This window comes from Marmota flaviventris, chromosome 1, assembly GCF_047511675.1.
Source record: "Marmota flaviventris isolate mMarFla1 chromosome 1, mMarFla1.hap1, whole genome shotgun sequence".
Taxonomy (NCBI): domain Eukaryota; kingdom Metazoa; phylum Chordata; class Mammalia; order Rodentia; family Sciuridae; genus Marmota; species Marmota flaviventris.
This window is the reverse complement of record NC_092498.1, coordinates 156,220,904-156,248,489: the sequence shown is the minus strand read 5'-3', so window position 1 is coordinate 156,248,489 and position 27,586 is coordinate 156,220,904. Positions and strand designations below refer to the sequence as shown.

The window sequence follows — 27,586 nt, the reverse complement described above, 5'->3', positions numbered from 1 at the left end:
ACCCCACCCCACCCCACACAGAGTCCTGCACCTACCTCAGACCTAGCAGTTTGGCTTTGTCGTCTAGGATGTGGCAGGGGCCACTTGGGAGAAAACCAGATGAAGAAATTCCTGCCCATGCTCCATCTGCCCATCAGGTACAGGCTGGCAGACTTCTGGTATGCAAAGGGACACTAATGGTGTAGGCACAGAGCAGACACTAAGATCTCTGCATCAGGCTGTTCATAGAGCTGTCTCTGTTGGGGTCTTCAAAGGAGAGAAATGGGGTCTCCTGGAGATGAGAGGGCCTGGGGCAGAGCCTTGGGCAAATAGTGTTCTTGCCTGCTTGAGCTGCCCCATCCTCAGTCCTAGAGGCAAGTAAGGTTTCCAGGCACTAGCACAAGGCCAAGGGGCACAAGGCTGCAGGCCAGGGCCAGCAGGGCACTGAACCCTCTGCATCACCTGCCCCCACTTCCCACCTGTCCTAGATGACACTGACTGCGGGTGCATCACTTGCCCTGGGAACAGCCTGGCCTCCCACGAGGACCAGTGGTGGGGACTCCTGGTGACTCAGACCCTTCTGGCTGCAGTGTCAGTGGGGAGGGTCCCAAAGGGAGAGTCACTGATGTAATGTGGCCCTGAGCCATTGCCTGGTGGGCTGTCACCAGGTGGCACACACCCCTTGAGTGCATTGCCAGCATAGGCTGGCCTCCTGGACTCTAGCACTTGGGCCTTGTCTGCAGCATCTGTGGAAGCATTTGGGTAGCCCCAGAAGCTCAGGTGTGCTGGTGTCCACCAAGTAGAGGGGAAACTGCAGGCCCAAATGTGGGGAACCATGCAGGGAGTGGGCAGTGCCAGTGGGCATAACCTGCTGAGGTAAGGCCACACAGGACCACAGAAACCTGAATCTGTCCTGAGTCCCCCACCTTGGGTGGCAGCACTGAGGAGCTTGAGGGAGAGCTGGGGGCTTTGGTTGCTGAGCACATTCCCCCACACTCTCCTCCTCCCCTGGGCTTCTAGAGCCCCAGCCGCCCCCACGGCCATCTGGCTCCACCAGCAATGTTCCCCTCTGCCGTTCCCTCCCCCAAATCACTGAATTTTTCTCCTCCTCCTCCCCAGCCCCTGCCCTGTGGGGGAGGGGCCTTCCCTGTAAGCACCCTACATAGTTTCTTGGCCACGTGGCCCCTTTCCCTTTTGTTCTGAGTCCTCCCTGGCCTAGGCCTTGGGAAAGTGTGCACACACTTATATTTTTGTCTGTGCTGCGGGTGCTTTTTTCAAACATAGGCATGCATGCATGTAGCTCCTGCCTGGTCATATCTGTGTGTTGTACACATGTGTACAAGGGCATGCAAATCCTCAAGGGACTGTTTCTGGGCTGTGGGTATGTTGTAAGAGGAATAGGAATCTGGCTGTAACCCTGGGCAGTGGTAGGAAGGTGTACACAGTTCCTGCCTGGCCCCAAGCCTGGCTTTACCAACTCAACTGTCCTTCAGGGCTACCCTACTCCTGTCCATCTCCCAGAAGAGGGAGAATGTTCTTCATCTCTTATCCTCAGTATCCTCTTGGGGGCAATGCAAAGTTGAGTGGAAGGTACTAGAGCAGGTGTCCCCACAAAAGCAGCTTCATCTAGACCCACGGGCCTGGCATATGCTCTGTCAGTCCAGCTCTCAGGGTAGGTGTTTGGGCTCAGGAGCAACCTCAGAGGTTGGCAGGGATACCATGTCATACCTGGTGCATGCAGCTGGATGACTCCACTTCTCCTCAGGGGCCTTGTGTGATGGTGTCCAGTGAGGCGCAGCACCTGGTCCCACCCCTGCCTCTTACCACTCATAGCACCTCAGCCTGAGAGGCCATAGTTTAAGAAAAGAGCTCTTTATTCCACATCGTCCAATATTTTTACACAAGTAAAATAAAATGCATATCTCTATATACCGCGATCCGGGTGGGAGACTGCGTTCTGGAACAAACGCTGCCCCAAACCCTGTAAACATGATGGGGTGGAGATGGGGTTGGGCTGGTGGGGAGGCGTCCATCAGGGAGGACTGGCCTGCCCAACGGGACCTGTCCCTGGCGCTGGCTGGCGACATGTTGGGAGACCCCCTATGTACACACACCTGGCTGCTGAGAGGTTCTGGGGTCGTAGCTGGTCAGCATGGTGCAAACATTGTCCACAGTACCAGCACAAGGCCAAGGGGCACAAGGCTGCAGGCCAGGGCTGGCAGGGCACCTGAACCCTCGGCATCACTTGTCCCGCTGCCCCCACTTCCCGCCTGTCCTAGACGACACTGACTGCGGGTGCGGTTCTTGCGGGAACAGCCTGGCCTTCGACGAGGACCAGTGGTGGGGACTCCTGGTGACTCAGACCCCTCTGGCTGCAGTGCAGTCAGTGGGGGCTCAGCAGAGCTGGGCAAGGTCCCAAAGGGAGAGTCATTGATGTGACGTGGGCCTGAGCTGTTGCCTGGTGGGCTGTCACCAGGTGGCACACGCCCCTTGAGTGCATTGCCAGCAGAGGCTGGCCTCCCAGATTCTAGCACCGAGGCCTTGTCTGCAGCGTCCGGTTGGCAGCATTTGGGCAGCCCCAGCAGCTCCTCATCAGTGGCCCCGCTGGTCCAGATGGGATGGAATGGCCTGGCTGCCACAGCACAACCCTCTAGGTCATTGGCAGCCAGACGCTTGAGGTCACGGCCAGCCAGGCGCATGGGCAGGTTGCAGGGCACCTCAGATGAGGAACCTCGAAACTTCTGCAGCCAGGCCCAGAGTGGGCGTGCCCGGCAGTCGCATACCCAGGGGTTGTCATTGAGCCGCAAATACTGTAGAGCACGTAGAGGTGCCAGTGCCTCTGCAGGCAGCATTGAGAGGTTGTTGGCAAACAGGTAGAGTGTCATGAGGCGGCCAAGGTCACGGAAGGCGTGTGGGTGCACATAGGCCACACGATTCTGGTGCAGGAGGAGACGGTCAAGACTGTGCAGGCCACGGAAGGCGCGCTCAGGCACGCTGGGGATGCGGTTACCGTGAAGGAAAAGGTGCGTGAGGTTGCCCAGGTCACGGAAGGCATCGTCTGGCAGTGCCTGCAGCCCATTGTCTTGAAGATAGAGGTACTGCAAGGCGGCCAGGCCACGGAACAGGCCAGGGCCCAGTTCCTGCAAGCCACAGCGGTCCAGGTGCAATGTGTGCAGGCGACCCAAGCCTTGGAATGTGGCAGGGTCCACGGTACGAAGCTGGGCATTGTCACTGAGATCCAGTTGCTCCAGGAGGGTCAGGCCAGAGAACGCAGTGGCATCAATCCGGGCCAGTGCATTGGAATGTAGCCACAGGATGGTGAGATTGCGGCAGGCGTGGAAACCAGCAGCCGGCACATGGGAGATGCGGTTGCCATGCAGGAAGATGCGCTGGCTGGAGGCTGGGATGCCAATGGGCACAGCCTGCAGGCCTTGTTGGGGGCAGCTTGTTGTCACTTTGGGCTCATTGTAGCACACACAGGCACCTGGGCACGGTGCTGCCACCTGCCAAGCCTGTAGCCACAGCACCCATGCCAGCAGCCGGCTTCCTGTGGGTAGAAGAAAGGGTGGTTAGGGGTAAGAGATCCCTAAGGGACTGGGAGGCCATGTTGGGGCCAGGTCTGAGATGTGGCCTGGGATTTGGAGGTTTGGGGATCCTTGCTTTCATACTACATAGATGATGCTTGGCTATAACTTGCGCCTGGAGCCATACACTCTGGGAAACCATGTCTATAGACTCCCCACTGCACCCTTCCAGATACTCGTACCCACTTATCAAAGTTAGCCTACTAGGTCACACAACAAATACCTATGTGAAGGACTATTGCTCACATCTGCATATACGTTCTTGGGACTCTAGTGAACAGAGTCTCCCTGGGCCTGGTCTCCATCCCCATATTCCAAGCATTATCCTGGTCTGCCTGCACCCAGCCCTCTAACAGCTTGCAGGCCATGCTGGAGAGGAGGAGACCAGCTCTTGGCAAACATTGTAGGACCACCCAGACTGAGCTCAGGGACTACTAGGAAGTGGGGTTCAGGCAGTGGAGCTGCAATATAACCCTCATTCCTAGTCTGTCAGCTCCTGAGGTTTGGGTAGCTTATACAGAAATCCTCCTCCCAGATTGCAGAAGGAGGCACACTGAGGTTCAGAACCCTATGCCTTGCCTAGGCCCTTGTAGCTCTTGATAAACCCTAGCATCTGGGAGTCTGGGGAGCCCCCCTCATTTCACAATGGGGAGTTGTGATTTAATGAAAAAACTACAAATAACAGCCACTATGGGTTCCAGGGGGTATGAGTGAGTCTACCAACTAGCACCTCTGCTATCACAGGAACAGGGGTCTGGGTATAGGAAGGGCATGGGGTGAAGGAGTACAGTCCCCATCCCAGAGTACCCTGCCCCGAGCAGGCTGCTCCCTCCTCCACACATCCTCCCTTTTAAGCACTTCCTGACTTGGCTTGGAACCCTTCCTGCAGCCTCCTCCCCTGGCCTCATTCTCTGCTTGATCCCCTCCCAGGGGAAGAGTTCACTCTTCCCAGCCAGTCACTGCATGGTCCCAGCTGCCCTCAACTCTCCAACCCAGGTGCACACTCAACTGGGACAGCCTCCCAGCAGCAATCTCCCCCTGCTCATGGTGTTGCACCCTCTCTTCCCTTGAAGGGACAGACACTCCTGGGCCTTCAGTGACTTCTCCTGGGGCTAGGGAGACCTGGCCTCAACAGCAGGGTCTATTATCCCACCATTAGATTCCCTGCCCCCTTTGAATGCTGAAGGTTTTTTCAGCCTGCCTCGCCTTCAGGAGTGAGTCTATTAAAATGTGAATCCCCTTGGGAGGGTTATGGCTTATCAGCTAACACTTGAGTTATCAGCTAACACCTTCGTTGACAGCTAACACCTGTGTTGACAGCTAACACCTTCCTTGGCAGCTAGCTAAGAGCAGGATTCTGCAGACAGGAGGCCGGCTAAGTGCTGGGGTTGGAGTCAAGAGGGAGAAGGGAGAGAGCCATGGTCTAGCTTCAACCAGCCAGGACTGTGACCCTTGGGCCTTCCATGCTATGCTGGGCCCCCTGCCACAGGGGTCCTCTTCTACCTAGGGCACAACAATTGCTCTAAATCCAGAGTCCCAGCAAACCAGTTAAGTGTTAACAGTCATTAAACATGTCCCCAGGTCCTGGGAGCCTGTCCAGGAGTCTCCTCTTCTGAACTCTGCCTTGCTGGGTTTGGGGCCATTTGTTGGTCCAGAAAGTCAGAAGCCCAGGAACCCCAAGCCCTGGGTAACCTTCCCAAGGCTGGCTATGCATGAGAGGCATTTTGGCCTGATGTTCTATTTAAACTACTGACACCCCTGCTTCCTTCTTATGCATCTTCCCACAGTGTTTCTTTCACCTGCTGTCACAGGCAGGCACTGTGCTATATAAACGGTATTTCCTAGCCCAGGAATTCAGAAAGACCTGGGGCTGGTTGGGGTGGGGGCCCTCAGTGCTCACTGGTCAGGCTCACTGCTATGACTGGGCCATATCACCAGTCAAGCCATGCCACAGACTGTGCACATCACCAACTGTGGCATCCCACCAACCTCTCTGTGCCATAATGATAAGTTCTCTGTGCTACCTACCATACATGGTGACCATGTCCCTCACATCATGACTGAGCTAGGCTACCACTGCACTATGTCCTGTGGACCCCAAGACCTGAGGTGTGGTCTGCAAGTTCACTGGTATAGATGCCCATGTTGACTCCAGACTGAGCCACGCAGGGGAGGCAGGCAACTGGGAGAGTGGCCACGTGGCACTCAGCCCTGCTAGCAGCAGGTATCAGGCACAAAGACAAGGCTCTATTCCTGCCGAGACAACTGCTTTTTGGAAACCAACTTCTGAGAGTCGGCCCTCCGCACCGGCCCTGCTGTCAGCACAGCGGCCGGGGTGGGCTCTCTTCTGCTGCAGCCACAGTAATTGGCTCCAGCCTGGCCCCCCTTGGGGCCTGCCCGCTGGTCTCCATAGCAACCCCTCCGCTGAGCAAGCATGAGGGGGCATCTTTATATGAGATAATCAAACCCAACTTTGCGGCATTGGTTCGTATTCACAGTGGGGGCCCAGGGAATACAGAAAACCCAACCAGGCAGTCGGGAGGGTGTGCCCTGACCTTACGCCACGGCTGCCCCATCTGACCTCTTCCTGCTCTCCACCTTGGAAAGCAACCCCTCCCTACCCCCCAAAAAGCCTCACTGGCCCAACCCCCTGGCCTTTGTAGCCTTCTGAACTACAGGGCTCCTGACCTCCAGGGCCGGTCCCCTCCTTGCCCATCTCTCCTATTTTTCTCTCCAACCTGACCATTAATTCTCCCAGGAGATTCTGCCCTCTTCCTGGAGATCAGCCTGGCAACCCCTGCCACTCTCACCATCTCATTCAGGTCCCGACTCTCAGTGATCATCCAGTGTGAGTGACTCCAGAAATATCTGGGGAGAAAACAGACCTGCAAGGGCTCCAGTTCTCACACATAGGAACCACGTGGATTGCCCCTCAGACCCCTGCAGCCACCCCAAGGTCAGGCCAGCCCTGTGGCCACCTGAGCCTGTGCACAAACTGGTGCCCCTCTTGCTATTCTCAGGTCAATTCTTGTCAGACCTGCCAGGTGGGGGTCTCTTCCAGGGCTCTCCTCATGGATGGCCCCTCTGGCGGTGGGGCTGGGTCATGGCTAGGGGCTCCTAGGTCTGGTTCAGAAACCATGCTGGTATGAGGACATGGTTGGGAGAGGGCTATCCATCCTGCCCAGAAGGCATCGAAATTTCCCAGGAAGAACAGTGACTGGATACTAGTCCAGAGTCCCCCCAGGCAGCCAGATGGAATGGGATATAACTACTGAGCTACATACTATTCATCCTGCACCATCAGGTCTTATGAGCAAAAAGCCCAGGTTCACATTCACTGCAGGAGGGAGGGTGGAGGGAGGGAGGAGGGGGAAAGAGGGGAGGAGGGGAGAAGAGGGAGGAGAGTGCGGAAGGGGAAGAAGGATGGGAGGAGGGTAGGAGAGGGAGGAGGGGAAAGAGAAGAGGGGAAGGAGATGGGAGGAGCCAGGAAGAGGAGGGCAGGGGCAGAGGGGAGGGGGCAAGGGGGATAGAAGGATGTGCTGAGGGAAGGAGGGGGAGCGGAGGGAGGTTTCGGGACTCACCCAGCAACCACAGGAGCACAGGAGCCAGCAAGCAGGCTGCTGCTGAGGTCAGCAGCTCACCTCAGCAGCCCACAGAGCTGAGGTGGGATTGGCATCTTTGGTGTCTTCCCAAGGGACCCTCTGTTCACAGCACCTCCTACTCTGTGCCTTCCCCTAGCCTGGGGACATCTCTGTCCCCACCTGACAAGGCCAAGAGACAGTTCAGGGCTGTCAGTATTACAAGTCCAGAGCATCAACCACCAGCTCAGTGCCCTAGTGTCTTCATACCTGCCCCAAGAGAAACACCCTACAAAATCATTGGGAGATCGGACTAGCTGGATAAAAAAGCTTGAGGTGGCAGGCACTACATAAGAATCAGTTTTCTGATCAATATTACCAGTCTGTTTTCAGATTAGGAAACTGAGGCAGTGAATGGTTAAGGCCTGTCCTGCTCTTATCTCAAGACCATCCAGTAGGAAGGGAAGGGAAGGGCAGGAGCCACAGAGCGGCCTGAAGGTGACCTCTAAGAGAGTCCAGCCCACACACTAAGCTTGGCTTCTGTGTGGCCTGGGCAGGAACAGTGGCTGTGAGGATGCTGGGGTCCAGGATGCAAGCCTGTTGGGTAGGTACTGGGAGCACATGATTTTCTCTTGTGCCATTAGTGCCTGGAAGGGGACATTTTCAGGGAGGTCCTGAGCTGGGGCCCCCTATCCTAGAGGCTGGGGTCAGAAGGCTGTAGAGGGGTTGGGACATTGGTCATCTCAGGATTCATAGATCCAACAGATACCAACAATGTCCCTGTGAAGTGGTCACGTCACAGACCACAGTTACAAGGCAGAACAGCTCAGCACACTGAGACCAGAAATAGCTCTGGGCGGGGGTGGAGGGGCCAGTGTCATCCCCACACTGGAAAGGGTCAGGGCACCCCTCACTGTGCCTGCCCCCAACTCCTGCCAGCCCCCCATCACTGACTCACCACCCCCTACCAGCCATCTGTCCCCCTCATCCTCACTTCTCACATACACTACCCATCCTCCATCCACTCTCAGGCCTGCAGACACGTGAAGGGGAAATTCAAATTCCCATGGTGCTTCCTGTGCCCTTTCCACACCCTAAATGCTAGAGACAGGAGGGTAGCAGCAGCTCTAGAGGGGGTCAGATCACCCTGTGTCTCCTAGGAGTGTGGCTCCCAGCCCCTGCTACACTGTCCAGGGGTCCCAGAGGCCCCGTTCATTATTGATCTTGGCTGCAGGGATGGGCATACATGTCAGGTCAATAATGGGCAAAGCCACCAACCATGGCAGGAGAGCACCTGACACAAGTTGAGATGCTTCAGGTCCAGTCATGTGCAGTGGGGAAACAGGACTAGTCTGGGCAGAAACCTACCTGCAATCCTACTATGACTGGGACAGAGCTGCTGGGACCAACTTGACTCTGCTAGGTGTTCCCTCTGCCCCTCTGGCCATAGGCCTTGCTCTTGCCCAGCCTGTCTGCTTTGTGACATTGGGATTTTACCTGAGAGAATAGGGTGCCTTTAGACCTAGGCCTGGGGCTAAGTCCCTAAGTCTGCTGATGACTCCTAAGGGTCAACTTTTGTTGACCCATTTTATAGATGAAGAAAATGAAGTTTGCTGGTTAGGGGGAAGCTAGAATTCCTACCCCAACCCCATGACAACAGGGGCACTGAAAGACTATTACCCAACACACCCTTAACCCAAGTTTTCCACCCTTCCCCCACCAAAGAAAAGAAAAAGCCAACACAGCACCCTTAGTGTCTACCTTGAGCCCTTTTCAAGCTAAGGACATGGAGGCTGGCAGGGGAGGGTCCTGGCTTGAGGGCCCCTTCACAAAGAGAAACACTGCAACAGAGGCCACCTACTCACTCACTCCTCCCTGTTTCCCTCAAACATAAGTCATGAGGTCCCTGCCCCAGGGTCTGTCCTGTGTGTTGCAGATGGAAGAAGAAGTATAATAGCAGGTGCCATTCACTGGGAGTGGGGAATGGGGGGTGTTATGGGCCAGAGTCAGCACAAGGAAGCATGAGGATGTTGGGGAGAAGCCCAGAAGTCCACTGTCAGCAGACCCTCTGGTGTATAGAGTTCACAATTCAGGATCCAGACTTCAGGAATTCATTCTTGGTTAAGGCTGAGCTGCCCATCCAAGGGCTCCAGAAACTCACCTGGTCATCACATGCTCCCATCTGATGCACATCTTGCTGGTCCCAACCTGTGAGCCTTACACTGGGGATCCATAAGTACCTGGAGGCTCTCTCTAAAGCCCCATACTGCCCTAGGACACAGATAGTTCAGGCTGGCCCAATTCCATGGACTCAGTCAATGTCTCCTTGAGCGTTGGCTGGTAGCCACTCCTGTGCCTCCTTATTCAGGTGGCAGCAAACACCCACTGTCTAATTACCTGAAGGATTCTGTCTCCAAGATAGTTCACTATGGTCCTGTGGCTAATTTAGTCCAGCAACCAGCCTGGGATCCAGTCCTGAGTCCTCAGGAGAACTGATAAGGAGCTAGCCAGTAGCTCACATGCCCCTGCCCTTGGGAGTGGGGTTTTCAGAATGGAAACTCCTGTGCCATGGCCTGGGCTCCAGTACTGCTGCACACTTCCCCCCACATCCATCTGCCCACCCAGCCCCTTTCCAGGATACCCAGCTTGGCAGGGTCCACAGTATTGGGTCTTGCCCTCCCTTGTGCCCCACACCCACTCTCAGATCTAGCACCCTGACCTGAGCTGCTAACCCTGGATCTTCTGCTGACACCAAGCTGACCATTGCCTGTGAGGCTCAGAGTATCAGCTTCTGACAGGGATGCTTGAAGTACCCAGGTATGTACAAGGGGTATGTACAACAGGAACACATATTCAAAGGCACAAAATCAGACAATAAGAGTGCATGGGGGGGGGGCAAACAATGGGAGTAAATGCAGAGGGCACACACAATAGAATGCACTGTTAGCATGATTAGTATGCAAAATAGGAGAACATCCTGGGAACACAGAACAGGAGTAAGTATACTTAGGTCTTGGGCTGCTGGGGTTGCTATGTTGGGGCCACAAAGATCTGGGGAGCTGGTAGAGGGTCTACTCTCACAATAGTGGGAGGAAGTGGTTAGAAACCTCTCCATGTCTTCTTGAGCCCTCAGCACTTGTAAAACATGACCAGCCAGGCAGGTAGATGGCCTCTTCCCAGGCAGAATTCATTCTGCTCTGAAAAGTCACATACATGCAGATCTTGAGGCCACCCTCTGGAATCAGCCCATCCTGCCTCTTGTTAGGAGAACAGCCAGCCAGGCTGCCACTGGAGCCATCTAAGTATAGCCCTCGCCTGGCACATCCTCCTGACCAGGGGCTGCTCCTGCTTCCCAGAGGCCTTTGAAAGAGCTGAGGGAGGTAGCAGCACATGGCACATTGGCAGCACACAAAGAATCCCTGTGAGGGCTGGTGAGTGTGCCTGGCCAGGACAGGTAGGACACCCACTGCAGTAATTCCCATTGAGGTCGGAATGGTGAGACCAGAGAACCTAGGGTGCCAGAGGGAAGCCCTCATCAAAGACAAGGGGCTTCTTACCTCCTTTTCTACAAGCACTCGGCAAACTGGCTCAAGAATTGGCTGCTGCTTTTTGTAAATAATGTGTTTTTGGCATAGGCCACACCTATGTGTTCAAGTATTGTCTGAGACAACTCATTGGCAAGGATTGAGTTGTTAAGACACACCACCATGTGGCCCATAACACTGGGGTGATCTAGTGTTATACCCTTTACAGAAACAGTTTGCTGACCTGGTTTATGACTGACCCCCTGCTACATGTGGGTGATGCCACCTTCACTCTCACAATGGCCCAGTAGAAGCTACTCAACTTCTCACCTAAATGAAAAGGAAAGCAAGGGTTGGAGAGGACCACTGTCTTGCTGAGGCCATGTGACTGAATGTGAAAAGCCAAGAGGCATCTCACTTGATGTGGTGTCAACCCTCCTGGAGACCTGGGCAAGGTTAGCATCTCACTGGGTTGCGGGTGAAGGATATGAGGAGAGACGTACCAAATTCTGAAATACTGGGCAGGCCCATGGAAAAACAATTATTTTGCTGAAGAGGCTGTCAGGAGGCTTGTAACCAAACATGCATAAAAGGACAACTTAAAAATACAAAGAGCTGGGTGAGGTGGCACTCATCTGTCATCCCAGCAACTTGGGAAGCTGAGGCAGGAAGATTTCCAGTTCAAGTCCAGCCTCAGCAATTTAGCGAGGCCATCAGTAACTTCATGAGACTGTGTCTCAAAATTTAAAAATAAATAAAGAAATAAATAAAAAGGGCTAGGGATGGGCTCAGTGGCTAAACACCTCTGGGTTCAATCCCTGATACCAAAACAAACAAATAAACGAACAAGAAAGAGAATAAAACTAGTTGTAAGGACCAGTCAGCCATCCTAGGCACTGGGAGGAGGTACAAAGCAATATAGTCCTCACATGGGAGGAAAGGATGATGGCACTTCCAAGGGTGACAAATCTAGGGGAGATGGTTTCTGAGCAGGCAGTGGTTTAGCTGAGCTGGGCCTCTGGGGCCATGGCTTCTCCATGCCAATCTAACGCTCCCAGGATCCTGCTGAGGTTGGGTGGCCTCTTGTTATACCATGTTCCAGGGGCTCTGGCTAGTCACATCAAGGATGCTTGCTGACCTACTTGCACCAAGCTAAGTCCTTAGGGTGGGCATGGTCTGGAAGGAGTGTACACGTGCAGGTCAGTGCCTCTTTACAAACAGGCAGTTTTGGACTACCTTTGATGGCCATGGGCTCAGCCACTTATGGAGTCCCATGTCCAGCATCATGAAGGGAATGTGGGCTGTTGAGGTGTCTTCTATTCTTGTCATTATTATCATCACTCCCACTACCACCATCATTATCTTCATCATCGTCATCATCACTGTCACTGCATTAGTCATCTTTCTATCACTATGACAAGATATGTGAGAAAATAAACTTCCAAGGAGGAAAGATTTATTTTGACTATGGTTTCACTCCATGGTCTTTCATCTCTGTTGCCTTTGGGCCTGTGGTGAGGCAGCACATCATGGTAGGAAGATATAGCAGAGGAAGCTGCTTATTTCATCAGCTAGGAAGCGAGAAGAGAGAGAGAGAGAGAGAGAGAGAGAGAGAGAGAGAGAGAGAGAGAGAGAGAGAGAGAGAAGAGGGGCCAGTATTCCAGTATGTGCTTCAAGCCCATGCCTACAGTAACCTAACTTCCTTCCACTAGAAAGATTCCATCTTCTAAAACGATTCTATACTTTCCAATACTGCCTCAGGCAAGAGACCAAGCTTTTAACACATGGGCCTTTGGGGTACATTTAGGATCCAAACTATAGCAATCATCACCACCATCACCACCACTATTATCACCATCACCACCATCTTATGCAAAGCTTTTGGATGAAGGGCAGTCTGGGGCAGACTTGGAACCACATGGAACACAGCCAGTCTCATACAAGGGCAGAGAGCCCCAAAGGCTATACAGACATCAGACATCCCTGGGTAGACGCCTTGGCCCAAGGAAATCCCATTCTAGCATCAGAGCCTTGAGGTCATACAGGGGCTTTTTGGATGAACATCTGTCTCCTAAGGAGGCACTGTCAGAACACTGTCATACCCCTAGAATCACCAGGGCCCAGTAGCAGGGCAGGGCAGGGGAAAGCAGAGGAAAGGAAGAGGGAAATGGTAGTCTCTGGTTTCTTTGGGACAGTCCACTGTGTGGATATTTCTTATTTCTGGAAGTTTCATGACATCCCCACAGTGCATTCTCCCATAGCACAGCGAAGAGGTGACTATCATCACCACTCTTCAAACAACAGTCTTGAGGCATGACAAGATCACCAGCCGGGCATCAGAGAGGCCAGGGGATAGGGCACATAACTGAGGCCCTAGGGTACCTCTCCATTATGATCAGAGCCAACTATGAGCCCCAAAGACCACACAGCAGGAAACAGCAACTACTCTGGGCACCCTGATGCCCTAAAGCACCTTATCCTTAACCCAGGCCTCCTTCCCTGGACTGGCCGAGGGTAGACCCTGGGATGGTTCTTTAGCCCTGGACTCAGATGCAGCCTTTGTACCCACTCTAAGACTAGTTGGAGACGTTGTCAGCCCCATCTGTCTGTAATCACACCAACAATATGAGGATAATGATGGGCTAGCACCCACCTCCCTAGGATCTCAGACATAGTCTCACCTAGGTCTGGCCTCTGTGAACAGTGTTCTGCCTATCTAGAGGCCAATCTAGGTCCTGGTACCTAAGACCAGTATAGGTAACCTTCTGGTGGGACCGTGATCTTGCTATATGTAGGCAGGAGCTCAGCTGTGTCTAAGTTGGAGGAGGTAATGCTGGCCAGGCTGCATGACAAACATACCTACAGTCATTTCCCAATTTCAGTCTCAGCAGCGAAAGGAAGCTGGCAGATAAATCTGGAGCTCAGCATAGCCTGCCTCACCTTGAGAGATGCCCACCCTCACTCAGCATTAAGTTGCTGCTGCTTTGCATACAACACTGGTGGTCCCCTTCCTCTTCCCACCACCATGTTAGACACTGTGATCTATGTTAGAGACATGTGTTGTTCCCCTTCCTGAGATGATGGTGACACAGAGAACACCCTTGGAAAGGCAGGAAACAGGATTATGGAAATGTTTCCCCTATGGAAACATTCAGAGAAGGGGTCTTCTGGGGGTACCCAGGATAGCTCCTGCCTGATGCTTGAAACTTATCAGAGGATAAGCTTGATCTCTCTCCAAATTAGAAGAAAAATCTAATTAGTATCCTCCTACAGATAGAAGAGGATTTAAAACAAGAACAGGGTGCTATGACCAAGGAGCCACCAGAACAAGAAAGAATGTCTAGAAATTAAAAATAGAATTGCTAAAATTAAAAAAAAATCAATAGAAGGGTTGGAAAACAAGGTCAAGGAAATCTCTCAGAAAGAAAAATAAAAAGGAAGAAAAAAATGAATGAGATTCAGAAGACAAATATAGGTCAAACATCTGTCTTAGGGTAGTTCCATAAAGAGGAAACTGAGAAAATAGAGAATAAAAAAAATCAAAGAAATTATACCAGAAAATTTCCCAAAGATGAGAACCTAGTACTTCACTGTGCATTCATAACACAGGGATCAAGACAGGCCTGAAGCTTCAGGAAGAAAAGTCGATCACAAAAGATGCAAGGTGGCATTAGACTTCCCCACACCAAATTGAATGCCAAAGGACAACAATAGCTTCAAAACTCTGAGGGGACACCTTTTTCAAAATGGCATTCTGGAGCCAGCCAATCCAGCTAAACAAATTTGCAGCCATGGGAGGATTCAGAGAATGTTCTTCACTATACCTTCCTTAGACTGTTTAGTTGGGGTTGTGCTTCAGCCTAAACAAGAGTGTAAACCTAGAGGGAAAAAAGTGCATACAGTGAAAGTTGGATGTAACCTTAATAGTGGTTAAGGGAATTCATGGGGGTAGAAGGAAAAGGGCCTGAGATCTTTCCAGGGAGAAAAAAAGAAACCCACTATAAACTCTGACATGGGAAAGAATAAGCTCATGAAATGGGACAAGAGGGAAAACAAAACAAAACACCAAAAACCAAAGTCAAGTATAAACCCCAGGAAAAACCAAAGACCATGCAAGAGAGGGGCTAGTGTGGGAGCCTCAGAAATGCAAAGGTCATCATTAACAAAGGAAATGGGGGTAACAGTGGCTGCCTCCAGGGAGGACTGCAGGCAGGAGTTGAACAAACCAATTTTCCAGATCAATAGCTGGGTAGAGATTTTAACCTTGTGCAAGATATTGTTGACCAAAATGTTGTAGTTTAAAAACAAAAGCATGCATATTTGGCACTGAAATTTTAGATATAATAAAAAAAGAAAGGAAAGTGCATCCTCCAGAAGGTGGAGACAAATGTGGGTTAGAAAGTGTTGTCTCCAAGGTGCAGCAGGAAAAAGCCCCTGCACACACAGCCTTGGGTATCTGGCATCTGGGGCAGAGTCTGAGCCCTAAGCACTGCTCTGTGACCCCCCAACTAAGCTAAGCGTGGTTGAAGACACATCAGGTATCCAAGGACACTCTGGGCTCTTGGTTACAGAGGCTTCTGCAATCCAGACACTTGAAGGGCAGCTTCTGGCCTAAAATTCTCTGTGCTCAAGCTTTCTTTGCCACTCCTCCTTGATCTGCCTGATGTTCCTTCATGGCCACCTGGCCCAGCCCCTAACATCCTGACAAATACTCACTCCTGGACCCCTCCTTATCTTTGCCTGCTCCTGTCCTCTGTCATAAGACACCTCCCCCACCAGGCTGGTGGGTCACCCAGCAGGGGTCACCTTCCACTGGAATAGGGTCTGCAGCCACTGGGCCTTAGACCTGACCTTGGCTGGAAATGAAGAAGCATCTTCCACTTCTGTGAGAGACCCCAGTGCATTCCTGCAACACAGCTTGCTATGTGCTCAGGCAAGGACAATGTGAATAAGTAATTGCTCTTTTATTAACGAGTGATAAATTATTCCTATATGATTGTGTGTGATAACTCTTGCTTATTTGAAATCAATTTGGGATGGAAATTGTTGGCGGCTTCTCACCTGCGCGGGTGGGAGGCCCAGGCGCCACTGCCTCCTAGAAAAGGAGGTCAGTGTATTTTGGCTACATCCCTACATCCTGAGGCTGACATGTGTACTGGGTGCTCCTGCAGGAATGAGGGAAAGAGGGTGGGATGCCCTAGGGCTGTGGAGTAGGTGGAGGCAGGGAACTTCTAGCTTCATTTCCTTAGCACCTTGGTCCAGGACTCAGGAGGGGGTCAGCTCAGGCTCCCAGCACTGCCTCTCCCACCCACCTTACCCCCTTGCAGTTCTTAAAAGAGGCCTGATCCAGTCTACTGGCCCAGGACACAGATGCTCCTAGGGCTGAGGAAGGACCAGCCTCAGAAAGGAGACTCTAAGCCCAAGGGACCACCAGTAGCCACAGCTGAGCCACCAGGAATCAGTGGCTATCCCCAGATCTTACTGTACTCATTCCTTCCAAGTAACCCCTGAGGATCTATACTGTCTGATCTTTCACCCCAGAGGACACATCTACCTCCTAGTTGCCCTCCCTGGACCCCTTGCTCAGGTTACCCACAGGCTCTCAATTATCAAACCTGAAAGACCTTTTGTCTTTTTCCTAGTAATTGTCCTAACGATTTCAGAACACAGCCACCCTATCTCTTCCCTTTCTCCTCTAGCCAAATACAAAAGGGTCCCTGGAAAGCCTAGGTCTGGGTCAGATATACCTGTCCTCCCTGCACCCAATGTCCCTGGCAGGTCTCCAACTTCCAGAGATTCCCAAAGCCTCAGCCTGCTAGGAGCAGTGCCCTGCACCCTAGCCCAGGCCTCAGTACCTAGTCCTATGAATGCACATTTAAAACTCTACATCCTAATCCACCAGCAGTGACACCTCCCTGCCAGGCCAGGCCCTCAGAAAGCCTGCCCACTTGCTCCTATGAACATTCCTTCATCCCCTCATTGTGGCTGCAGCAAACCAGTGAGACTCAGATACCTCCAAGCCCACCTATGTGGCCCAGCTCAGGCCCATCTGGAGCTTGGATTTCTTATCTGTGAAATGAGAGGACTAGGGATACAGATGGGCAGATCAGTGGACCAATCCCAGGGTCCTCCTGACATCCACCCTCTACCTCCTGTCCACTGCCAGGGTACCCATTCTACCTCATTCTTCCTGCTGCTCAACTTAGCAGGCCTCTGCATGGCTTGTTTCTGTTGACTGTCCCTAGTCTGTGGGCTCCATGGGTGCAGTATCATGGTTGACTAGCATGCTGTAAAATGTCACAAAGTTGCTTTTGGTTTATTCTGGCTGGTCTTGTACTAATGCTAGAACAGGTGAAAGGGTGGGTGATTCATGAGTCTCTATGGCACAAGGTCCCTACCTATAACCCTGCAGGGAGGCCCTGAACTCTGTCTCAGGCAGGCCCTGCAGTATCTCTGCGCTCATTCCATCACATGGAAAATGGAGATCACAAGATTCATCTCACAGGGTGCTATAGGGCCACATATATACAGGGCAAATGCAAAGAGGAAATGCTTGGCTCATCATCCCAGGAGTTGGCAGCCTTCACCATTGTCCCCACTCTATAGAGAAGAAAGCCAAACCTAGATTCCAAGGTCAAGTTGGAGCTAGAAGGGGCATTGCTGGCATCTGATGTAACCCTAACTCTGGCACACTAACTGTTCTGCGAGGCTCTAGCTTTCTCATGACTGCTTTGCTCAGGCAACTCCCCTCCTCCAGTGCCTGCCACAGTCTCAGGCATATTCCCCCCAGGCCACTCTTCTCCTGGACCCCTCAGGAGGCTGGACTCTTCCCAACTCCCCTTTTCATCTTAAGACAGTCTTGCTCCAAGGACGTGGAAAGCCTGCCTGGGGCCATTATCCATTCCCATCTGTGGAGTACTTGGTGGGGAAAGAGCATCAATCTGGCTGAGTGAGGTCTACATACACACTGGACCTGGTAGCCCCACACAAGGTGGGGAAATGAACATGATGTCTGGTACCTAGCAGGAAATGAGCCATTAAGATTGGGAGCTTAAAAGTCTATAGTTTCCACTGCAGAGCAACATCCTGCTACCCCCAAGGGCCCTTATTACAGCTAAAACCCAGTGACAGCATGATGAAGATTGTCATGTGACCTATGTGCTTGGGATCCCAATTTCCAGAGTTCCCTGGACATCCTGGGACAGTGATGGTATCCCAGGTGGGGTGATTAGGATGACTAACTGGAAGGGAGTTTAGCCAGAGAAAGGAACAAAGGTGTTCCTGCCTTGTGCCAAAGCTGAGGCTCAAATGTGCTCTGTCCTAAAAGCAGGGGGTAGAGACGCTGGGACCCTGGGGTCCGACTGTGACAGAGGTTCTGTGGGTATGGAGGGAATGGGCAGGCCACAGTGTCAGGGAGGGCTCCATTGCCTTGGGGGCTGGATTGCAGCTCCGGCAGCAGGTGAAGAATGGAGTCCATTAGGGCCACCATCTGTCTTGGCCGTGACGGGTCCTCCCGGTGACATCCGGGAGGTATGTAGATGGAATATCTTTATGGGGAGAGTTTTTCTTTTGCCAATTTTCGAACAGGAAGCCAGACACTTGTCACACCTGTCCCTGTGTCAGCCTCTGTCTGACATAAATTGGGGCCGAGGCAAGGAGATGAAAGACAGCCTGGACACGGCCCAGTGTGCAGGGGCCACGTGTCAGGCCATGGAGCACAAAGAATCACTGGCAGACCTCCCGCTGGGATGGTGGTGGGAGGGTAAGTTCTTCATCTATTCCTCTCCCCCAACCCCTCCCCACCTAAGGCCAGGCTAACCCACCCTCTACATCTTCATGCAGTGCCCCACTCACTCCCTTAGTGCAGGGGGCTGTTTAGCATCTTTTAGCCTTTTGCTCTGGGAATTCTGGCAGCCAGGGACCACTCCCCTTTGGCCAGCAGCTTCAGTACCTCCATGAGACCTGGTGGGGGCCCTAGAGTTCTCTCCACAAGCCCTGATGGCACTCACACTACCACTTCTCTTTCTCATGGATTTTCGTAGCATCTCTTTGGAACCTGGGGAAGTCTTGAAAGCAGACTATGTTGCAAGATTCTCAGGGTCCCTGCTACCCAGCACAGGACTGACCTAGAACTGATGCCAGGAATAATTCACTGAGAGAATAGGGGGAGAGGTCATTGACTCTAGAGACTCCTTCATGGTAGAACCTGCCCAGGATCTGTTCTCTCTCCACTGTATGTACATCATGATACCTGTTAATCCCACAGAGGGTTGTGGGGGTGTGCTCCCCAGGGGATGCTGCCAATTCACCTGCTAAGCCACACTCAAGATCATAGCCCTCATGGACTCTGCAGGTGGGGCAGGAGAATCTCCCAGCTAAGAGGATATGAATAGTCCTGTTGCTTCCTTAGATGTCCCTGGAGGGTTCATTTGTAGCCCTCAAGGAGACCTGAGAGGCAAGTCCCAGGCACATAGGCCACATACCTCATCCCTTGTAGGCCAGTGAGTACTGGAAGATAGGGGCTGGGCAAGGTGTGACTAGCCAGCTGTGTGCTCTCTGAGGACAAAGGGGACTGAATGTATCCAGGGAGACCTGAGGCCTCCACCAGGGTAGATGAGAGAAGCTGACAGTTGAGAACATATGGGGAGGGCACTTGATTGAGCTTGATGAAAGGGGAGGTACACTAGGGCCAACTCCTAGGTTCCTGGCTGGGTACAGCATGCAGACAGGTAGGGCCAAGAAAGCTGGGTGTGGCACCTCTTGGCCCACAATCTTCCCTTAGTCTTTCTGGTGGCTGGCCAATGCTGGGGAGGCAGCATACTCCATAGCCCAAGGAAAGAGCTTCTGGGGTGGAGGCCATACCCAGAGGACAGGTGGGCCAGCCTCCCACTGCCCAGACCTCCTACAAGGACTAGGCAGGAATACATGCAGCCCCTCCCATGGCACCATCAACCAAACCAGCTCAAAGTGAATGGTGGGACAAAAGCCTCCAAACTTTCAAGACAGAAAATTTCAAATGTCCCTCTAAGCACAAAGTTCCTATGGCCATAATCCTGTTCAGGGACTTGAGCTAAACCTCAGTTTCCTCACTGAGAAGTGGAAACACCCCTCTCCTCTGGAATCCCCAGATGCTAGACCTGCCTGGAACCTGTGCAGCCCCACCCTCATCCTACTATGACTTAGGTCCCATTTGGGCTCTCCACAGCTTGAACCAATGCTTTACTCCTCATAGAATGGCCAGCATAGACCTTGATGGAAAAGAACCTGTGTGGGAGAGGCCAGACAAGAGTTCCTTCTATGTGCCTTCCACAGCCCAGCAGAGGTTTTTGCTCCAGGAATCTTTGTAGGGTACACATGCCTATCGCCTTTGGCTGCCTGGGTTGTACCCTGGATTTCCTTGGAGCAGGACAGGTAGGAAGGAGGCTCAGGGAGATAGGGGCCTCATTTCCTATTAAGGGGCCTGAAGTGCCATCAACAGTCTCAATTTCCTCAGTGAGTTCCCAAGCTCAGGGCATGAAGTATAGGAGGTTTTCTAGAGTGCATAGGAAAGAGTCCCAGGAACTGGCCAGAGCATCCAAAAGAATTTCTCAGGATCCAGGCACTATAGGCAGCACTCCCTCACCAGTGAATCCACCTTCATACCATCCATGTACGGAAGGGAGGCTGGGGGTAGAGGCTGGAGGTAGAGAGCCCACCAACTAGCCCACGCTAGACAGCCAGCCCTAAGGGTCCCTGGCTTTGGCATCTCCCAGAGCTGACTCTGGGGCATAGAGGAACCCAGGCATTTTTGGTGAGAATGCTGCTTCTTACTGACAGTTGCCACTTGGGCCCTCCCTATATGGGGTGCTGCAGATATATCCACCCCAATTTTAATGGCTCTCTGCACTCTCATGCCAGGGTTAGACTGTTTGGGAGACATGGAGATGGGGTTACAAGAAATAGCACCTGGAGCTTCCCCCAGCAAAAGTTGAAGAAAAAGTTCTTACATGAGACCCTCTGGCTCAGGCCCTGAAAGTAAGGAGAAAAAGTTTCACCTAGAGGCAGCCTTGGGAGGGTTTAGGCAGGAAGGGTGGAAAATACCATCTTATTGGAAAATAAGATGGTAGGCAGGGGTGTCTGTGGTCTTGAGCCAGGAGGTGGAGGGGGTGATCTAATAAGGCAGGCCTGCCATGAGAAATAAAAGGGAATGGTCAGGGAGAAGGTCAGACTTTGTTCAATGAACCTGTCTTTGGGGATAGGTAGAGTGGGCAGGCCAGGATTGTGGGGTTGGATGTCCAATACAAAGGATATGATATCACATAGACTGAATTTGGGGATCCTGGATGCCCAGTGGAGTGCAGCTGTGTACAGGGGTGATGTGGAGCTGTTAGAAGGAAGTAGCCAAGGGAGTCCGAGACCCTCTGTTCAGCTGCATAGGTTCCACATATGGCAGGGAGGTGGTCAGCATTCACTGAACAACCTTCCAGATCTGAGAACCAGTGCAGAGCCCAGTGACAAGACAGGCTGAGCTGTATGTGGTGGGGGAGGGATAGGGGGCCAAGTAACCATGGTGAACATGGATTCTCAGCCAGCCTAAGACTTTTTCTGCCTTCCATGTTACTCACTATTTTTACTGAGCACCTACAGTGTGCAGAGTCTGCTCCAGGCCTTGGAGCTGCTATGGGATGCTACAAGCCAATCTTCATCCTGGCCCTGCACCCATCCCCACCTAGCTCCCCCAGAGCCCCACACCCGACAATCCCAGGACTTGGAGTATTTCCTACTCATGAGGGCACTGAGCCAGGAACACCACCTCTGGTCAACAGCCGTGGATTATAGATGAGGCCTCCAGTGACCAGGGAAGGGCGGTGCTACCCAAGGTCACACAGCCAGCCAGTATTGCACAAGCTGATCCTATGGCTGCCCAGACTTGGGGGAGGGGGGAATTTCTGGCAGGTCCCTGAGCCGGCCCCATCTGGGCCCTGGCAGGAGGGTGAATAAAAGCAACATCTTAACAAGGTCACAATGGCTGGGACAAATTGAGGACACAGTGCTGGGGACCTAGGCAAGCAAGGAGCAATCTGAGAGGGCTCCCGGGAGGTGGTGAGGGGCCTGAAGTCCCACCCTGGCTTAATTCCCTGGGTCCTCCAGCCTCCTTAACCCCATCCTCTTTCTTGATGGGCCCCTCGCCCAGCTTCAGCCTTGGCCTGACATTTCCCGTGACATTTGCTGCAAAGAAATAGAGTCATAAATCCAAAGGTTAAATTTGCACATTGCCTTGCACTGCTGGGAAAAACTATGATCCCTCCACCCATCAGGAACCCCATGGGTGTAGATGTGTGTGTGGGATTGCCCACCTATCTCAGGGCCTGTGCTTGCTGAGGACCCAAAGGTTTCCCCCTCCACTTCTCTAAGGCATCCCAGTCACCAGGGCCCCAAGTGGGTTCCTGGGTACAGCAGGCCCTGAAGTTTGGCACATAGGAATGTCTATCAGAGAGAATATTACCTACCCCACTCTAAAACCAAGGCCCTGAGATATTCTGCAGTAAAGAAGAAAAGAAATATTTTCAGCACCATTTAACCCAACTGATCCCAAATTTGACCATAAAACCCTTGTTTGACATCTACCAACTGTGGAGCTTCAATTCCATGGACTGTGATTCATGAGAGCCAGTTAAGAATGCTGAGGTATTGACTGGAGGGCCAAAGAGCACCCCTGGGCATGAGACAGGCTATCTGAATGAGGCTAAGTCAGTTCTTAACACCCCTACATCCCAGATCAGCCCAGGTCCATGTATCAGAGTGCTGAACGGGGCTCACTGCCTGCCAGGTCCAACTGGGCTGACCTGGGAACTCTGGTTTCTGTCTACTCAGCAGCTCTCCAAGGCTGCTTAGGAAGGTCTACCAATAGCCTCTGTCTCCTGGCCCCACTGCCTGGGTCTAGCTACCCTGAGGAGGGTAATCAGGGACCATGGTCAGCCTCCATTAGAACAAGACAGTCAGAACAAGGCATTAGACTGCCATCAAAACAGGCAGGTCAGTGCCACCATCATTTCAGTCTCTATCCTCCCACAGCAGGGGAGGGCCATGGACTCCACCGGAGATAGGGAAGACTATTAGGACGTAGCTGGTGAGGCTGGAAGCTATGTGAAGAGGGTAGGAGAGAAGGGGCCCTGAAGCAACCCCTGCAGAGATGGCCATCCTTAGAGCTGAGAACCTGCTGGGGTACATGTATAAGAGGAGAGCTGCATCTCTAGAGTTTGGCTACATGGCTGTGGCCAGTATAAGAGGCCAAGGCAGATTTAAATAAATAAATTATGGTGCATTTTCTGGAAGGGATTCCACACATACCAGTAAAGGATGATGAACAAGAATAGTTTCCGATGTGCAAAATGTTTAAAATACAGTGACAAAAGAAGAAACTGCAGCACAAAACACCCGGTGTGGTGGGACCCAGCCAGGCCCACGCACTCCGGAGATGGTGTAGAGAGACACAGGGGTGTGGGACTGTGTGCCCACCCTGCTGGCTGGGCTTCCAGTGGTAGCTCTGTGGCTGTCTGTCCTTTAAAGCACTTAACCCTAGGGGAAGATCACTTTCCTTCAGAGTAGGGTCTGCAGACCAGGAATGAATGGACGAATGAGTAGATGGTGGTGAGCAAATGCAACATCTAGAATTTGGTCACAAGGAGGATGCTAACGACCTTGATCAGGTATGGGTGCACCTAGCTACAGGGCAAGGACACTAAGAGGTGCAGAGACTGGCCCCTGAGAGAGTACTCATGGGGCTGGAGAGGAGGTAGGGTGCACAGTTCTTAGGGCTTATACCATGGGTGGCTACTGAAAGTTGGGCAGTCCTGCCTGAAGGTCAGAGGTCAGGGTCACCAGGCTGGGTACCTGGAAGCATGAACTTCACTGACCAGGCACAACCAAGTACCTAGGGCCCTCAGTAACCCTATGACAGGGTTGGGGTAGGTGTCACTTGCTCATTTACTCCTCCCACTACACACACACAGACACACAGACACAGACACAGACACACAGACACACACACACACACACACACACACACACACACACACATTCTCTCTCTCTGTCTCTGTCTCTGTCTCTCTCTCTCTCATTCAATGTCTTTTTTCTCCTGACCCTTCTTCCGGATGCACAGACTGAGAACCCCTGAGGAGAAATTCTAGGCCACAGGCCCAGGGCTGCAGGAGGGCTCATTCTGCCTCTCTACCATCCTGGCTTTGCCAGCTGGACCCCTTTTGGTGTGTACTGGCTGCCATAGGCATCCATGCCACAAAGCCAGAATTTCAAGCCAGGGCAGGAGCAAGGGGTGGGGGAGGTGCTCGGGATTGGGCAGTAGAGGGAGGGTGAGCCCAGGGCCTGAACACTTTTGGAAGTTTTGGTTCCACAAGCCCTGACCCTCACAGACAGCTAATCACTTGCATCAAAAAGAGCAACAAACTGTGCCCTTCCTCCAGTTGAGAACTAGCCCCCAGTCTCCTAGGATGGCAGGATCTCCCCCATTCAAGGGCCCCAACCCAGCCTTGTGATGGGGGTTCCTCTACAGATCTTCTACAAGTCTTCTTGCTTGTTGACACCTGCTGGGACAGACTTCACTCCCTCTTCCCTCTCCCCTCTCACTCCTTTGGACCCAGGAAGAGGGCCAGTCCTGATTGAAGAATCCCCAGAATAACAAAACAGGTTCAGTGGTTCTATAGGACCCTCATTGGAGAGGGGCAGAGGGACAGAGCTGCCCTGGCTGAGGAAACGTGTTCTGCAGTGTCTTTGCTCCCTAGATGCCCTCCACCTTCTCTGTTACCCCTACTCACTAGTGGCCTCCAGGGGAGTTGTCTGCCTCAATGGGCTTTTATAGCTCCATCTGTAGATGTCTCTCCCTCTCTATCTTTTTTTGTGGTACCAGGAATTGAACTCAGGAATGTTCTGCCTTTGAGGTACATCCCATCCATCCATCCTTCCTTTCTTCCTTTCTTTCTTTCTTTCAGACAGGGTCTTGCTAAGTGGCTCAAGTTAACCTCAACTTGTGATCCTCCTGCCTCAGCCTGTGTACAACCACGCCCCCAGGGTTCCATCTATGAATGGGGAGGAGGGAGGAGCCTGGTTGGTAGTGCAAGGGTTTCAGGCAAACCTCTGTTGACTGATGGGTCAGGGAGAGGTGTCTGAGGAATTTTGAAGGTAGAAAATGGGGGTCAAAATTTCACAGGAAAGCTGGGCCAGCCCCACCAGGCATCAGCCTTGAAGTGCCCCCCAAACCACTGATTATTGACCCATGTTACAGACAAGAAAACTGAGGCAGGGAGAGGTGACTTGTTACACCCAAGGTCACACTGCTAATGGATGGCTGAGCCTGGACCCAAATCTAGGCCACTATTCTTCTGCCATACCATACCCAGGAATCAGGCCCTGTGAGCTCCCCTTTACCAGGTGGAGTCTGGGTGCTGACCACCACCTAGCTCAGCCCCTGGTCTGGGAGCTCGCTTCTTCCTTACCTTGGCTGAAGCAGTACCCCCTTTCAGACAGTAAGGCTGAGGCTTAGTAAAGAGTAATGGCCAGTCCTACTGCTCAAACCTCTGTTGGCATATTTTACCTTCACACAACCTACAAAGATGACCTACTTGTTCCCAATTTACAGATGAAGATACTGGTTGTGGCTGGGAGACAGGCGTGTGGCTCTGCCTTTCTGAGCCCCCTCTCGGGGTACTATTCACCATAGCAAGTGGATCACTATCACCCTTATCTGTAACCTGCACCAGCCTGGTGTCCATCCCCTCAGCATTTCATACAATACCTGGTGCAGGTGAGACCACCTGAAACCTCTCACCTGAAGGCTGCCACCAAGGAGAAATGGAGATGCTGAAGGCAGGGCCTCCCTGAGGTCATACTGGGTCATCTGCCCTAGCTGGCTGCAGCCACAGTCAAGTACATCCAGGGTTTAACCTGTTTGTCATGATGTTGACCTCGAGGTTTGAAATGGGCGCCCAGGTGGATTCAAGCCCATCATCAGCCACTACTTTGTCCCAGCACTGGTGGGTGGAAGACACTGCACCTCACCCCCTAGGATGGGGACACTGAACAAACCTCCACTTTACTTTTCCTGGGCTTCTGCTCCAGATTTGGGTAAAATTCGGCCATAGTTCTCCTGGTTACCCACACAAGGAGCACCCACACCCTGAGGCAAATCAACACATGCCGATATGCTCACAGGCACACATGGTCATGCGCTCAGACACACACGTGCAGACGCATACCATGTTACACACACACACACACACCCAAGGGACTTTGAAGGGGAGACTCCAGAATGTACAGATGGACATGGGGCTGAGGCTTTCTCACTCTTCTGTGTGTCCCTGATACCCTTCCCCCACAATACATGAACATGTAGGTGTGAAAGTGGGTTCTACTTATGGGCCCCAGCATGTGCCAAGCATGGAGAGCATAGCAGGCATGCTGCATGCATCATGTGTGGACGTGGGCGTGAAGATGGGGCAAAGACATGGATATGAACCCTGAATCTGAGTGCACCCATAATGTTTGTACATGTGCACACTGGGGCAGCACTGGCATGCATGTGCATGTGAGGCGTGCAAGTGTGCAGCCCACATAGACATGTGCACGTGCAAGGAAACGTGTGTGCAGCTTGCGGCACAGTGGACATTAACAGGCCAGCTGGGATGGACACCTGGGACAGGTTGTGTGCCCACCCCAGCTCCCCCAGGCAGGGCATACCCAACCCACATGAAGCCCACCCTCCCTTGCCCCCACTGCGGGATCCTTGCACCCGGTGGGGGGAGGGGTCCCACAGGGCTGTCAGAGAAGACAGCCCCCCAATACCCCTCATACTTCTCAATCAAGTCCTGTAAGGGACCTCAGGCTGCAGACGGTGGGGGGCGTTGCTGCCTCCTCTCACCACCTTCCTTATGAGGGCAACGCTGGAACCGCCCTGTCCCCCACGCCCTCTACTGCCGCCAGCGTCCCCCTTCACCCCCATTTGGCCTGACCCCAAGAAACAGGAGGCTCTGAAGTGAGTCGGGAGGCCAGGAAGATGCCCCCACCTGCACTCAATACCCACGTTTCTGCAAACCCTGCTTATTAACCCCTTCGCGGTCCGGGTGCTCCGAGGCCGGACCCCACCCTTTTAGTCCGCAGCCCTCACTTAGACCTGGCCCAGACCTGGTTCAGGGACACCAGAACCACCGCCCCCAGCCCCGCCGTCGCCGTTAACTTTCTCGGAAAGCAGCAACTTTTCCTGCTGCCGCCGGCTCCGCCCTCCCAGGGCCGGGGCGCCCACAGCCCCAGCCCAGCACGGCACTGCGGTGGTCCTCCAAGCTTCCTGGCGACCCCTCCCTCTGCTTCTGCAAACCTGGACGGCCCTGAGCCTCCGAGAGGGGGCAAGCCGTCCCCCTTCCGCACCCGCAGCTCCAGCCCCGCTCGGGCGCTGCACGGACACTCACCTCCGGCGGACGCCCTCTTCATCTTAGGGGTCGGGCGAGGCTCGTCGGGGACCGAAAGTCGCTTCGGGGCGGGCGCCCGTCTCCCCGCGGCCGGGTCCGCATCCAGGCACTGCCGCTCCGGCCCGGCCCCGGCCCGGCCGCGGGACGAGGCTCGGCGCGCTCCGCTCCGCCCAGCTTGGGCTGGGCTCGAGGGCCGCGGGCGCGCAGGGCGAGGGCGGCGGCGCGGACTAGCGGGGCGCTAGCGGCGCGGGCCGGGAGCGGATGAATGTTTTATGGGATCATGTGGTTTGACGCGCGAGGAATCCGCCCGGTCCCTCCGCTGGCCGGGGCGGGGCGGGGCGGGCCGGGGCGGGGCCTCGCGGCGGGCGGGGCGCTCACCTGGGCGCGGGCCCAGGGCGGGTGGAGGGTGGACAGTGAACCCTGTGGGGGCCGTGGGCGGTGCAGGCGGCGCGGGCTGCCTGGTGGAC

The 27,586-nt window shown here is 53.3% G+C and overlaps 1 protein-coding gene across 1 annotated transcript; it reads right to left on the bottom strand.

Annotated features, from left to right (window-relative positions):
• Positions 1-1,835: 1,835 nt before the first annotated feature.
• Positions 1,836-27,253, bottom strand: Rtn4r (reticulon 4 receptor). Its single transcript, XM_071609156.1, has 2 exons — positions 27,120-27,253; positions 1,836-3,526 (listed from the first exon to the last, which is right to left on the bottom strand). The coding sequence occupies exons 1-2, from the start codon at positions 27,139-27,141 to the stop codon at positions 2,127-2,129; spliced, it is 1,422 nt and encodes a 473-aa protein (XP_071465257.1). The 5' UTR covers positions 27,142-27,253; the 3' UTR covers positions 1,836-2,126.
• Between the last annotated feature and the right edge of the window lie 333 nt (positions 27,254-27,586).